This window comes from Lactuca virosa, chromosome 5, assembly GCF_052849685.1.
Source record: "Lactuca virosa cultivar CGN04683 chromosome 5, Lactuca_virosa_CGN04683_v6, whole genome shotgun sequence".
Classification (NCBI taxonomy): Eukaryota; Viridiplantae; Streptophyta; class Magnoliopsida; order Asterales; family Asteraceae; genus Lactuca; species Lactuca virosa.
This window is the reverse complement of record NC_136430.1, coordinates 166,987,051-167,001,838: the sequence shown is the minus strand read 5'-3', so window position 1 is coordinate 167,001,838 and position 14,788 is coordinate 166,987,051. Positions and strand designations below refer to the sequence as shown.

Here is a 14,788-nt window from a genome sequence, read left to right as displayed (position 1 = left end):
AGCTCACAGTTCGATAGTTGCTACGGACACTCTCTTTGTTGTTTAATTTAGAAGTTATACTGGTAATTGTATTTATAGACTTATCTAAGTGGGTTACTGTTGGATTAGGTGTCTAAGCCAATAACTGAATTAGTATAATCCTGAATTATTAACAAAGTCCTTTTCGGTTGCCCTCAAACCTAGTAATTGAATATGATGACTTTTAGGGAGAGAGAGAGAGACCGATTTCTTGATTTATCATATGATTAATAAATAGCAATAAATGATTTTATTAATATGTTATGGGAATAATATATTAATTACAAATAGTAATATTTAATTAATAATTAATCAGAAATTAATTAGATTAACTTTGAGATTAATTGTATTAATTAAAAGTGCAAGGGTTAAAGTGTAATTGTTCAATAGTGGAACAAGAAAGAGTCTGGAACCTTCCTTGGAAGGAGGTGGGTGAATTCTAGGGTATTCCACGGTATCTAGAATATTCCTTGCAGATAAATAGGAAAACTGAATAATTACCAATTTGAATAATTATTATTTTATTCATCTAGGGTTATCTAAGGTTTTCAAGTTGCACTATAAAAGGACCCTTGAACTTAAATTTTTGGCCACTCCTCCTACTCTAGAGATAGTCGAAAATCTCATATCTCATCTTCTCTCTCGTTGCTAGTGTTGGGTATGAACCATCAAAAGCACGACACTTGTGGTGCTAACTTCCAAGTTATTGAAGAAGGATTTTTGATTGTTTACTACAACAATTAAAAATTATGGTTTTTCATCTAAAATTTTCGAGATTACCTAGGGTTAGAAGGTTTCTATTGTTCAATAGAATGTTACATCAATAGTTTTATGACTTAGATCTTTAGGTTGCATGTACCCTTAAGTGTTAAGGATTTATCTGCGTTTATACATGTAAAACCCATCATTTGTATGTATACCGAGCGGGGACTAAAGTCGGGCGGGGCCTGATGAATGTGTTGGGCGGGGCCCACCACATATGACTGACAGATCTGTACCGGGTGGGGCCCAATCCCTGGTAGGGCCCGATGTATGTATGGTATGTGGTATTTTGAGGAACTCACTAAGCTTTGTACTTATAATTTATGTTTATGGTTTTAGGTACCTCTGGTTCAAAGGAAAAGGACCCGACATGATTCCACAACATCCACCAGTGTTCCGTATTCTATGATTTTGATTTGTACTCTGATAACTACTTTCTACATTGATACACTTTGAATGATTTTTAAAGGAATGATTGATGGTTTTTGTTGACTGAAAAAAAATTACTTAGTATTTTTGGGACGTGACAAATACCTTGGTAAAATGCAATATAAAAGTCGAACACTTAAGCTGTGGCATGTGTTGTGTTGACATTTTAACACTGTTACACACACAAACAGTATGCACACACTTGTGTTGACATTTTAACAAAAAACAACCACATAAACTTTAATTAAAGTAACGGTACCTACTTTTACCTGCAATATCAATTTAATAAACATTTGTTAAACAATAACATACAATCACATTTTTTTGGTCCTGTTATAGTGTGATATACTGTAGTGGTCGATTCTAGTAGAAAGGAAAAATGTTAGAATGTGTGTTTTATTATAAAATATAAACAAGTAGAGTTTTTTTTCCATATAAAATATAAACATTTAGACTTTTTTTTTACAGTACAATATGTGTTGTAATAGGAAGAAATTAAAGTATGATGCTATAATACAACAATCGACACAAATAGATTGTTGTTTCTTGCATTGGAATTAGAGGAACATATAATATGTAATAAAACTTTGTTAAACAATAACATAAAATCATATTGTTTGTCCCTGTTAAAGTGTGATATATTCTAGTTGTTAGTTTTAGTCGAAGGGCAAAAAGGTACAATGTGTGTTTTAGACATATCGACATAAGTACATTGTTGTGTGTAGAAAAGAAAAAAAAAACATTAAAAGTGTATATCAATTACAGATTGAAAAGGAGAAAAGAAGAAAAGATTATGGTTATATTTGTACCTGTGAGTTTGAAAACGATGCAGGAGTAGAGTTGAATGAAAAGAAGATTGTGTGAAGGTAATGATGACCGCTTTAATCTACAATTTATAGGTTTGATGATTTATATTATTATAGTTATGGTAGATTCTAGAAAACGAAATATATAATTCTATACAATCTGGTGATTATGTAATCAATTAATTAAAGATCATCGTAATCTTTTATAACTAAAAGAACGTTAAGGTCATAATATATATGGTTAGAGGATTTTAAAAAGAGAAATTAAATATCTTCCTACTTTTTGTTCCTACCAATCCTCTTACCCATTTAAATGATGACATGTGTCATATTGATATACTAAAATATCATTAAATAAGAATTTAATGTTACAAATGTTACTATTTATTGGGTATGGGAATTTGTTGAAAAAAAAAATAGAATGATATTTAATTTCTTTTTTAAAAATGATGCAAAAATCAATATGTTTGGATTTAACGTGATATATTGCAAGTTAAGGTACAATAGGTGATTTTGAAAATGGAAGATAATATAAATATGAGAGAAATACATATTATTTTATAATCAAGTGGGAAGAGTATTATTTTTAACTTTTAATAGAGCGCAACTTTTTAATTTATCAGTTGTTTAGGATAAAGTATTTTTTATTCATTTTGAAGAATCTATTTGAATATTTACACATTTGTCCTCAAACACTGTAATAAACCTCTTTTAATTAAAAAAACAGAGTTTAAATTGAAATACTGTTACTTTTAGAGCATCCATATATGAACGTTCAATGGGAAAAAGAGCATCCATATACCCTAGTAGATATTGACACATTTTTTATGTAATCCTCTTTTAAAAATAAAGGCTTGCGTTCACGTCATAAAGCACTTACAAATTTTTCTGAATCCATAAATTATATATTCTGAAGTCAAAAAGATCAAATGCTCGAAAGTCGTGGAACGACGAAAGATGGAATGCTAAGATTTATCTTTCTCTTTCAACATATGTAGGACCCCTAATGCTTTGAAATATAACAAAATCAACAATAACTTCAATGCAATCTTTATCAACCACAAATATTACAAACACAAAACAAAACTGGCACGAAGTAAAACATGTACATACAGATTTACACTACAAAAGATGAATAACATGAAACTTGTACATCGGAAATATTTTTGATATGTAGTAAACTATCGCCTGGCGATCTTCTTGGAAAGTGCATAAACATTGATCCAAACCAACAGTAGAAGTGTTATGGAGGATGCGAGCGACAAAGCAATAGAGGCTCCAACGCGGATACAGTAAGTATTGTACGTATCACAGATCTCATTCCATCTGCTATGAGAGTTTCCTTTGAGTCCGACGTATGATACACCTCCTGATGCTCCTGTTGCTGCAGCCATGATACCTAATAGTAGCTGCACCATACCCGATGATAAGTATATGTTAGTATCATTTTAACAGATAAAATTATTTTATTTTGTTTTGCTTATATACGAACGAAACATGGATACATTATAAATAAATATATTTCATAAATTAGTGTGGTTCAGGAGCTTACTGAATCGACTATCACAAAATGAAATTTTAGCTTTGTTGATGTTCCTCCTGGCTTCCGGAGTGCGAAAACTGATATTAAACCAGTGATGATGCTGTATAAAGCAGCCGTGCAGAGCGTTGCCAAAAGGTTTCTACATCATTATAAAGAGCGTAAATATCATGTCCCATAATAGATGCAGTTTGTGCCAATGGTTTTGGTGGTTGAAGTTGATGTTAATTACTTACATGTGAGCTGGGGAGTGACTGAATTTTCCAGTCCTGGATATTGCTATCCCGGGTGCAACGGGAATAAGCTCAGTTTGATTAGAAATGACCAGAAGAACGATAGCAGCCACGGAAGTTGCAAAAAGCACGACCCTGAAGAACACATCAACGACTGTATGCTTCTTGGATCCACCTGCCCCTCTTGTAGCACTGTACTCCGGTGGTGGTGCTGACGTCTTTAGTGGTACCTCCATACTAACAGCGGCATGGGCATGTGGAGGAATGGCGGAGTCATTGGATGCCATGGTTTAATTCCGGGATGCAGAGTACAGAAAGGTACTGTTTGTTTTTTCTTTGCAAGTGTTGTTGGATTTATGGCGCCGCGGACTCTAGTTTTATAAAGCAGTTGGTCAACAGATTTGCATGATAACAGTTGGATGTTCACATACACATAGATAAACTTGATATATAAGTTAGAAGATTAATTCACACAGTGTTTGGTGAATTGGTCAACATGGGTTACCAATTACCAAATATGTATAGGTGTTGCTTCGCTTTAAAGGCACGATTGGTCATTTATATTGAAGTCAAATGTATGGGTAACGGTAGTTGGGCGGGCCTTAATTATTTCCTTTTCTATCAACAACAGCCGCCTACTTGCATTTCGTGGTCAATTGTACTTCATGATGATCTCATTATACTATTATTTTTTGTGTTCCGATTTTATACGGCATGTATAAATTATTAATATCTTTTAATATTCCAAACTCATTGTATTATTTTTTTGTGTTATATAGAAGGGAAATCTTCAAAAAAAACTCTAAAATTTTGGGGCAGTTTATCATATAGCCCTAAATTAAATTTCATTGAAAAAAGACAGAAAACCAATTAAATTTCATTGAAAAAGGACAGAAAAACCAACTATTGTAACCACTTTTATCCATTTTTACCCCTGTTGAGATGGAGTGCCAAGTGTACTGCCAGACGGAGGTGACGTATGAAATGGCATGACATTCATTTACAAAGTAAAAAGTCAGATTTTTTTTGGGGAAAATAGGTGGAGGATGACTCAGTTTATCATATAGCCCTAAATTAAATTTCATTGAAAAATGACAGAAAATCAATTAAATTTCATTGAAAAGGCACAGAAAACCAACTATTGTAACCACTTTTATCCAATTTTACCTCTGTTGAGATGGAGTGCCAAGTGTACTCCTGGACGGAGGTGGCGTATGAAGTGGCATGCCATTCTTTTACAAAGTAAAAAAGTCAGATTTTTTTGGGGAAAATAGGTGGAGGATGACTCGAACCCGCGATCTCAACCTCACAAGTCAAACAACTTACCATGTGAACTAGAAGTGGTTATTGTTTCATTTTCTTCATATTTATTTATTAATCCTTATGACCTTCGTCTTCTTCCATATATACAGATGAACTGCAATTTCTTCCTCCATATTGATTCACCATAAACAGGTCCTTACAACTTCTTCTCCTGAAGATTCTATTCAAAGGGTGTTTGAGATTCATTTTAAAACAACTTTTGATTTTTACAGTTTCCAAAAAATCAAAAAATGACCAAAAGATGTTTGGCTAATGGACAAAATCTTTTGAAAATAACTTTTTGTGTAGAATGAATAGTTGGTTTTTTCAAAAGTCACAAAATCCTATCTTTTTGTGACTTTTGTAACTTTTAACCTGAAAAGTTGGCTTTTACCCTTAAATCTAATACAAACACATTTTAAAAAATTTATTTTGGGAAAGTTACCGGTTAAAAAATCTTTTTACAAAATGGACTTTTAACCTTAAAAGTAACCCCAAACACCACTCCCCCCCACCAGTGAACACAGGAATTACATCTGGTAATCTATTCTACTTCACCACAAACCCTAATGGATTGTCTGATTTCCCCTTTTCTTTCCTCCATCACTCAAATCAGAACAATCTCAAGATTCCCAAACCTGAAAGAATGGAATGGTTAGATGTTACTGGCGCTATTGTGGGGAGATCAATATCAAAAACATTAGCAAAATGGCATCGTTTAAGGGAGAAAAGAACGGTGTGCAGAAAATTCTTCGTAACTCTTTTAAATCGAAGAAGATGAAGCCTAATGGTCTATTGAGAAAATAATGAAGCTCGATGGTACTTGTGGGTGGTCAGATTCTTGTATGGTGAACATTTTCCTAAGCTCATTCACTTCTCAACCACCGTGAGATCCACTTTCCATTTGCTTCACCTCACCTAAATCCTTCGATTTCAACTCCTTATTTTGCTGGTTCGTTAATACATTAGGGTTTTAAGTGAGTTAGAGATGATAAAGGAAGGATACCAGGTTTAATGTGTTGATGGTTAGGGATTAAACTATATAAACACATTCGAAGAAATAATATCAATAGATGCATCTAGTTTACTTGGTAAGTTGTCTGGTTTGTGAGTAGGAGTTCAAGGGCTAGAGTCCCTCTCTCCTTTCTGTCCCAAAAAAATCTAATTTTTTACTTTGTAAAGGAATGACATGCCGCCTCAGACGCCACCTCATATGCCACCTCAGCCTAGCAATACAATTGGCACTCCACATAGTAGTAACCCACTGAAAAGGTAAAAAGGGGTAAAAGTGATTACAATAGCTGGTTTCCTGTCTTTTTTCATTAATGAAATTTAATTTTGGACTAGATCATAAACTGACCCAAAATTTTAGGAATTTTTATGGATATTTCACTATATATAAAACCATTTAATAGGTTAACTGATAACTTTTCGGTTTAATTTTAAGATTTTTCTGAAAAAAATTTGAACTTTTTTTTTATGAAAACAACCTTTAATTTTTTTTTCGTTAAAAATCACATTTGAAAAACTTTTTCTTTTGAACCAAAATTTTTGTTTTGGATTTAATATATATATATATATATATATATATATATATATATATATATATATATATATATATATATATATATATATATAATTGTTTCTAATGTTTATGATGTTTTTAATATATATTTTTTTTGCTTTAATTAACTAATTTCTTTTTGTTTGGAGACTTGGACCTGAGTAAAATTTGCGTACATAAGGTACGTCGGGCGTACTCTAAAGCATGCATGAGATGGGGTATCCCCTGGTACGCTGGACGTACCTATGCATACGCAGGGCGTACGTCAGTCAGGGGAAAACCCTAATTTTTAGGGTTTGCATCCTATTTAAACTCATTAAGACCCAAAATCAGCATCCATTGCCTGTTGTGAGCTACACCTCGAAACTCTAGCCATCTTTAGTGTGTTCTTGAGTTTTTATTGAGAGTTTTGGTGTTCTTTTGTGCTTTTGAGAGTTTTTATTGAGAGTTTTGGTGGTGGTGCATTGTTGGAGTTAGAGCTTCACGATCCAGAGCTATCTTCTTCATTGCAAGCTTCTTGAGGTAAAAAGTTATGACCTTGATGGTTCCTTGCTAAGATTTCATTTGTGGGTAGATTTAGGAGCTTTTGATGGTTCCTTGCTAAGATCTTATTTTGGTCTTACGGAGTATGGACTACTCCAGACTATTTGAGCTATCCTTTTAAACACTTAGGAGCGTATGGAGTGATAAAAATCAGATCTTGGAAGTTAAAGTTCAACCATGTATGAGTTAGTGACCACTTAAGGGAAGTAGAATTCTAAATCTATAGTTTGAGTCCCATTAAGACATGCAAAAAGGTAAAGTTGTCAATTTTATTATTTAGGACGTTCCAAGAGATTTAGATCTGAAGTTGAACGTTAGGTTTTAACGGATTAAGACCTTAAAATGAGACTTTGGCCAACCGGGGCATACGCCGGTCGTAAGAAAAGACGTACACTGAACCTACGTGCCTGTGATCTTTATCCGTGTGCAGCACTCGAGTACGCCGAGCGTACTGGTGGTACACTTAGCGCACTCACTAGGGAGGTATTGGGCTTCAGATTTTAGGCCATTTTGGACTCTAGGGTTTTGGGCCTTGTTGGGCATGACTATTGGATGTTTTGAAAAAATTAATAATGAAAATTTTCTCTGAAATTTTTTGCATGTTACAAGTTGGTATTAGAGACTTGGTTTGAGGGATTCTGGCATACTCTTGGGGTGTGTCTGAACTCAAACTGAGGATTTGGTAGATTTTCATAAAAATAAGTATTTTATTAAGATATTTCTAATAAAATAAGGGGGTGTGATGCGTAGAATCCGCCGAGCTCAAGTAAGTCTTCCCAAAATACCCATATATGTTAAATGTTTTATGTTATGATATGAGAATCGCTTGGTAGACTAGGGCTAAGGGTCTGCTCCGGATTACATGATAGAATTCTAGGAGAGATGCCTTTATGTGCCTATTGATTGAGCTTATAGATTGCATGCTAGTATGAGATTATTTATCTGATAAGATGTCATGTTTAGGTTATGTTCTGATTTGAATTGTTTTATGCTTGAATGTTACGTGCTTTGTGATTTTAAAAATTCTCATTAGTACCAGCTAACTAGTGGAGGAATGCATTTGGTTACATATTGTTGAGATTAGATAATTTTAGAAGGTTAGGTTTAACTCTATTACACAACTCTTGTTTGAGTCCAGCCGTTTTAGTGTGGGACCTTTCATTCAAAAAATTATCTAGTACCGATAATATGTAATAGTATTTGTGTGGTAGTTAGATGGTATTATTGGGAGTTCCTTATACAACTCATAACAGAGAGTGGTGAGGAAAGGAACCCTAGTAAGTTCCTGGAATATGTCTTGGCATGCAGGCACTCTATAGTATGAGAGGAGTAATAGATAGAAAGGAAATGACTTAGAGGAATGATGATAGTCCTTGGGGATGGTATAGATAAGTGTGGAAGGTGATGAAAACACATGATCTATACCCAAGACAAGGAACTCCGCTTGGGCCCGTACTACTGAAAGCATATGATCTACACCCAAGACAAGGAAAGCCATGATGAATTAAAGAAACTTCGAGAATGTGAACCTCTTCATGTGTATACTGATTTTTTATGTGTTATGTATCAGCATGGTGATTACACACGGAAGGGAAGTAGGTTCAAGATCTGGATCAAGTTCGGGCTCGGGCACTGAACCAATTGATGAGGGATTATGCGAGTTCATTGCGTCTGAGATTACTAGAGGAATTCTTGATGTGACAATGGTGATGTTTGGGTCAATCAAGGAGGGTATCATCGAGTTGATGGAGGATCGCCTTCGGATCTTTAGGTCTGATCTGGCCACTAGTCAGTTCGACGCCCACACTCTCTCTTTCAAGGATTCTAGAGGATGTAGGGCGCCGAAATTCTTGGGGGCGAAGGACCTAATCAGAGCTAGGCGATGGATAATAGATATTGAGTGTTCCCAGATGACTAGCTGCTGCCCCGAGGGGTCGAAGGTGAGGTTCGTTGTAGGTTGTCTATGGGAGAGAACTCAGGATTTGTGGGAGGAGGTTGGCTATATTCTGGGAGCCCCAACCATTGAGGCCATGACGTGGTCGAAATCTGTGACCCGGTTCCAAGCGGAGTTTGCACCACCTGTTGAGGTGCAATAGTTAGCGAGAGAGTTCTTGGATATGCGACAGATGACTGGGACCATGGCGGAGATCATCCCCAAGTTCCGAAAGAGAGCCCTATTGGTACCCCAGTATGCCATAGATGAGGAGATGCGGAAGACTCGATACCATGACATGTTGAGATCAGATATTCGGGAGTTTGTCAGTTTTTCCGCCTGCCCGACATTAGATGACATGTCTAATGAACCCAATTTTCCAAATAAAATTTTCACTTTTAAATAATCAAAACATTTCCATAAAATATGAAATCTCAGTGACAATTGTTTTCAAAATTCATAACATCAACATTTATTTCAAATATCAGAGTGTCCCATATAAAATGTCAGGGAGTGCACGCCGCCATCAAGCCTTGCCCTTGACCTTCGACTCAGAAGTACCTAAAACAAATCAACAAGCTATAAGCTAATGCTTAGTGATTTCCCCAGAGCATACCCCACACAATCCACATAATCACATAATCCATATTAGCTATAAACGCTACATAAACCACATAATCCATGCATACAACATATAGGGATGCCCTGTAATTTGTGACAACCGTCAAATTCAAGTCAAAGTCAACAAGTCAAACCGGTCAAACTTAATTAGTACTTGTATGCTAAAAGTTATTCTATGTATAAAATGTGCATTTGTATGTCAAGAATTCAAGTGTCTCGAAGAATCTCTGTGTTAACAATGTAAAAACCCTGAAAAGGGAGTTAAACGCATCAAAACACGACTAAGGACCCTTTCGGGGACTTAAAACAATCATAAACGAAGCATAACGAGGTTCACAAACCTTGCATTATGAGATTATACGATAATAATGGCTAAGATAAAATCTCTCCCAAATCTCTCCAAGTATGTGGAATATCTCCCAAATCTCTCCAAGTATGTGAAATCTCTCCCAAATCTCTCCAAGTATGTGAAATCTCTCCCAAATCTCTCCAAGTATGTGAAATCTCTCCCAAATCTCTCCAAGTATGTGAAATATCTCCCAAATCTCTCTCAAAATCTCTCTCAACTTTTATAGTCATCCCAACCCTTAAATTGGCTAAAAACCGCTTGAAACGGGGAGTTATATCGAAAAACAACTAATTAGGGCCGAAACCCTTCTTAGGAACCGAACCTCTTAGGGCCGAACCCTTCTAATGGGACCGAACCCTCCTGTCAGAACCGAACTTGTCAGAAGCACCATCTCGGACCGAGCCTCCTACAACCGAAATAGACCGAGGGCTCGGCCTATTTCGCCTCCCTCACATTTCGGACCGAGACCCCCACTTCGGTCCTTACTTCCTTCTCTCGGTTCTTGCACTGCCTTCGGTCCTCAGCACTCCTAAGAGCCGAACCTCGCAGGTTCGGTCCATATTGCCCGGTTTTCGACTCCTTTCGCTTCCTAAGCCCGTTTTTGACGGGATTTTTTCACCAATTTCATATTTTTACCATTTTAACCCCCAAAACTCATATTTTATTTATTTTTCAAGGATTATTAATTAAAAATCGTTATTTTATAATAAGAGGAGTATTCTACCCCACAAGTGGGTCAAGTGTGCCCACTTACCTCCATGTGTCATCCTCTCATTAGCCAACCTTATCCACATCACACAAACCAAGGCACACATCACTTCAAACTCACAAGTTGCTCTAGCAACCTTCAATATATATAGAGATCCCTGGAGCATTTCTTGGCTTACTTGCTCATTTCAAACACTTACACACTTCTCAAACCTTCAAGGGAGCCTCTTTTCTCTCTACTTTCCCCCACTTTGTGAAAGTATTCTGGAGTTGCTACTGCACTTTTTGGTAAGTATTCCATCTAAACTCAAGTGTTATTCCATAATTTCATAACACTCTTGGATCATCGACTCATAATCTTAACACCAAAAATCGTTCTTAGGATCATCCAAGTCTTCACGTGTTCATCAAGTGCTCTTGACTTGATACTCCTTGACTTCAACCTTCCACTCTTCAGGAAATCACTCAAGGTGAGTTCATACCCCTACATTTTCTAGTTTTCTTCAGTTTTCAGGGGGGGGGAGGAATACAAGTTAAAACACCAAAACATATTCAAAACTTAACTTGACAGCTTACAACAGAAAAGTTGTGACCTGTTCACGAACTGTTTTGCCCAACTTAAACTTATTATTTTTCAAAACTGTTTAATATGAAAGTAGTTCAGGTTTATAACTTTAAAATGACTACTCTCACATCCCCATACGAGTTTTCTACAATTTATGGTGATTTTTACAAAACTGCCTATCACTGCAGCATCAAAGTCGGACCAGGTTGTGAAGATGAACAATTTCACCCTGGTTTGAGACCAGCAAAAATTATAAGAAAATTTATGGATACAGTAGACTCTATTGATTTACAAAACGAATATTTCACTACACGCTATGTGAACTTGTTAATGAATATGTGTGAGACATTCTCCTTCGGGGTACTCTATGTGCCACAAAAAAGCCCTTTAGTTATAATCAGAATCTCCTGGAGGGAGAACGTGATAGTTGTGTATAGATCTATATTGGGTCCGACAAACCCGCACCTAAGCTGCTTGCAACAGCTAGACCGGCAGGTCTGGGGTGACAAGTTTCATAACATTTCGACGCCTGAAGAACGTCGCATACAAGGCCTTCTAGTCTTTAGTATGGTTATAACATCTCACATGGAATATTAACAAAACATACAGTTCACGGAAATTCTAAGGCTTTATAACAAGGAGTTTTATTTAAATATGAAACACACACATAAGTATGACGATTTACTTACACATACTAAGCCATGTTTCAGTTAAGACTACAACAAACCTTTTAGGAAATATTGGATTTTTTGTAAACAAATTTGTAACAAACTTTAAGGAAACAACATTCATTTATCATAAAATGCTTATGGACTCACCAGCTTTATGTTGATACTCTTTCAAAACAACTTCTATTCTCAGGTAATCAGTAATACAGGTAACCACAAGATTTCTGAAGTCAAGACGCTAAGGCTTAGATTCTTTTGCTATATTTTGAACATCATATGTAATTTATTTGGAAACATGTATTTTGGAAACAATGTAACCTTTTAAATTATATCGATGATGGTTGTGTTTTACTTTCTTCACTATGGTTATGATACTGAGCATGACGTCCTCCGCCCCCGAACGTTTCCGCCGTTCTGGTTTGGGGTGTGACAGAAACTCTCCAGGGTCTTACTCTGGGTACCTCGGGAACCCCCCGAGGTCTTAGCCCAAGGATGCCTTGGAAACCTGTGACAACCCAAAAATTTCTACCTTGTAAGTCAATCCAATCAACCAAAAGTCAGACTCGTTTCTATTGCCTTTTAGCCTTGTTAAGGGCCATTCTAATGAGTTCTAAGCCTAGTACATTCAAGGATTGTGTGTTAGGATGTGTTAACTAAAGTTCATCGTGTTGCATTCGAGCCGGAAACTCCATCACAAGGAGTTTACAGACACAAACTAGAATTTACAGCCCTAAACTCTTGGCAGTCGTGAACCCTTCCCTATACCATATACTTCCTTCATTATTTCTTCATTTATCACATCTTCAAGTCGGGAAAACTCATTCTCTCAAGTATCTTGAAGAACACTTCTATTTCTGTTCAATATTGTAAGTGATTCTTCCATTGTTTATTGATATCTTTCTTGATATTGTTAAAACCTTTGATTTCATCCATGAATTTAACTCTTTTGGGTTAAATCTTCAAATCATCATCCTTTTCACCAAGAACACCAAGAACACATACTAGTTTCTTGGGCCGTAAACACCCTAAATACCTCCAAAGTGTGAGTATCTCTTCTATCATCTAGTTATCCATAAGAAACACTTGATTCCTAGCCATGAAATAAACAATAAGTGCATGATCTTCAAGAGTTTATAGTCGTAAACTCCTCCTTTGGTCATAAACCCTTCATAAAATCATAGTTTGGTTGTAAACACACCCTTGTGTGGCCGTAAACTCTTTTCATACAATCATATGTGATTGTAACACTTCATTACAAGTGTTTCCTAGTCCCTAAGGTTGTTTCCTTGCATGTTAGTTGTTTTAAACACTAATTACATGCCTATATATACCAATATATGTCAATTAGGACTCGTTTGTGCCTCGGGACTTCATTCGTGGAACTTCTCATCCGTACACAAACCTTCAATTGAATCACCCACATAAGGTGAGTTCATACCCCTATAATCAATCTTTCAAATGTTTTTAAATGCTTTTAAGGAGGGGGGATACAAGTTGAACACAATGATATTGTGTAAATGTTTATCTATGATAACCATCACGTTAAAGGATTTCTTATGCTTTTATAAGTAATCAAATCAATTCAAAAACAATTTTAAGTTATGTTACTTTGTTTTTATAAACTCTGTTTTAAATTACAAGCATAACCCAGTAGATAATCGAGTCTTTTCTACAAATCAGGAACAGTACAAAACAAACAAACTAGTAAACTATAATAGGTATAGTTTAGGGGTTCAGTTCATACTATAACTAAGAACAGGGAGGAACATAATATAACTAGTACAGGTAGGAACATACTATAACAAGAACAAGATAACAATAATTTGAAATCACTACTTCACGGCTTAGCAATATACTTGTTATGTCGTGTTTTGTAACCAGAGTCTCCTGGAGGGAGAGCGTGAGTTTGTGTATAGATCTATACGGGATTGACACCCCACACCTTGCTGCTAGCTACAGTGGGACTTGCAAGTCTACGGGTGACAAATGTCATACCATTTTCGACGTTTTTAGATCGTCGTGTTTCATACTAGTCAAATCAAGTATGGTTATAACCTCATCACATTTTACCTTAATTAAACAAATTGCTTTTAAGGTAGTTAGTGCTTCAGTAGTTACTTTATACAACATTACTGAATACTTTTATTTTCCCATTACATTCATATAGTGATATTCTAACATAAAAGGTAATGCAAACTATTTTCTAGTAAAGATAGTCATAAAACTTGGGAAAACATACATTCTTACGAGAGAACAAACAAAAAAAACAGTCGAGTTTTAGTACATTCAGTTAGAAGGTAAACTATAATGCTAACTTTATGATTCCTTGATGGATACATCAGGGATATATATTAATCGGAGCCGACAGGCAGTAGGATGTGTGCTTTCAGCTTCATTTCCTGTTCCTTGTTTGGTTGTGGGCTTAGAGCCGATTCACACAATCTACTATCTATTCGATCTTAGCTATATATATATTATGTATACACCAAGTCATCATAGGGAGTAACAGGTATGGGTCAGGTCATAACATACAAATTCAGTAAACCATTTTCTAGTACAAAACATACTTTTCAGATTGAACATTAAGTTAGCTAAACTAGAAACTTATATATAAAAGGTTTAAATCATTTTATTAAACCAGCATAACTTAAATGACCTTTAGTGGTTAATTCTATAATACCTTAGTTTATACATTAGGGTTATATATAATTAATATCCGATAGGCAGTTGGATGTGTGTTTTCCGCC

At 35.6% G+C, this 14,788-nt stretch overlaps 1 protein-coding gene across 1 annotated transcript; it reads right to left on the bottom strand.

Moving 5' to 3' along the window:
* Positions 1–3,034: 3,034 nt before the first annotated feature.
* LOC145117791 (CASP-like protein 1) lies at positions 3,035–4,209 on the bottom strand. The gene is made up of 3 exons (XM_079054118.1): positions 3,792–4,209; positions 3,568–3,697; positions 3,035–3,424 (listed from the first exon to the last, which is right to left on the bottom strand). Exons 1-3 carry the CDS (start codon positions 4,073–4,075, stop codon positions 3,197–3,199), a joined length of 642 nt encoding a protein of 213 aa, XP_078910244.1. The 5' UTR covers positions 4,076–4,209; the 3' UTR covers positions 3,035–3,196.
* Between the last annotated feature and the right edge of the window lie 10,579 nt (positions 4,210–14,788).

What these genes read in the sequence shown, in the direction of transcription:
- LOC145117791 (XM_079054118.1), bottom strand. Translation starts at nt 4,075, where the DNA reads ATGGCATCCAATGACTCCGCCATTCCTCCACATGCCCATGCCGCTGTT. An exon ending in AGTCACTCCCCAGCTCACAT is followed by an intron (nt 3,698 to 3,791) that starts GTAAGTAATTAA and finishes ATAATGATGTAG; the next exon opens with AAACCTTTTGGCAACGCTCT. An exon ending in ATTTTGTGATAGTCGATTCA is followed by an intron (nt 3,425 to 3,567) that starts GTAAGCTCCTGA and finishes GGTATGGTGCAG; the next exon opens with CTACTATTAGGTATCATGGC.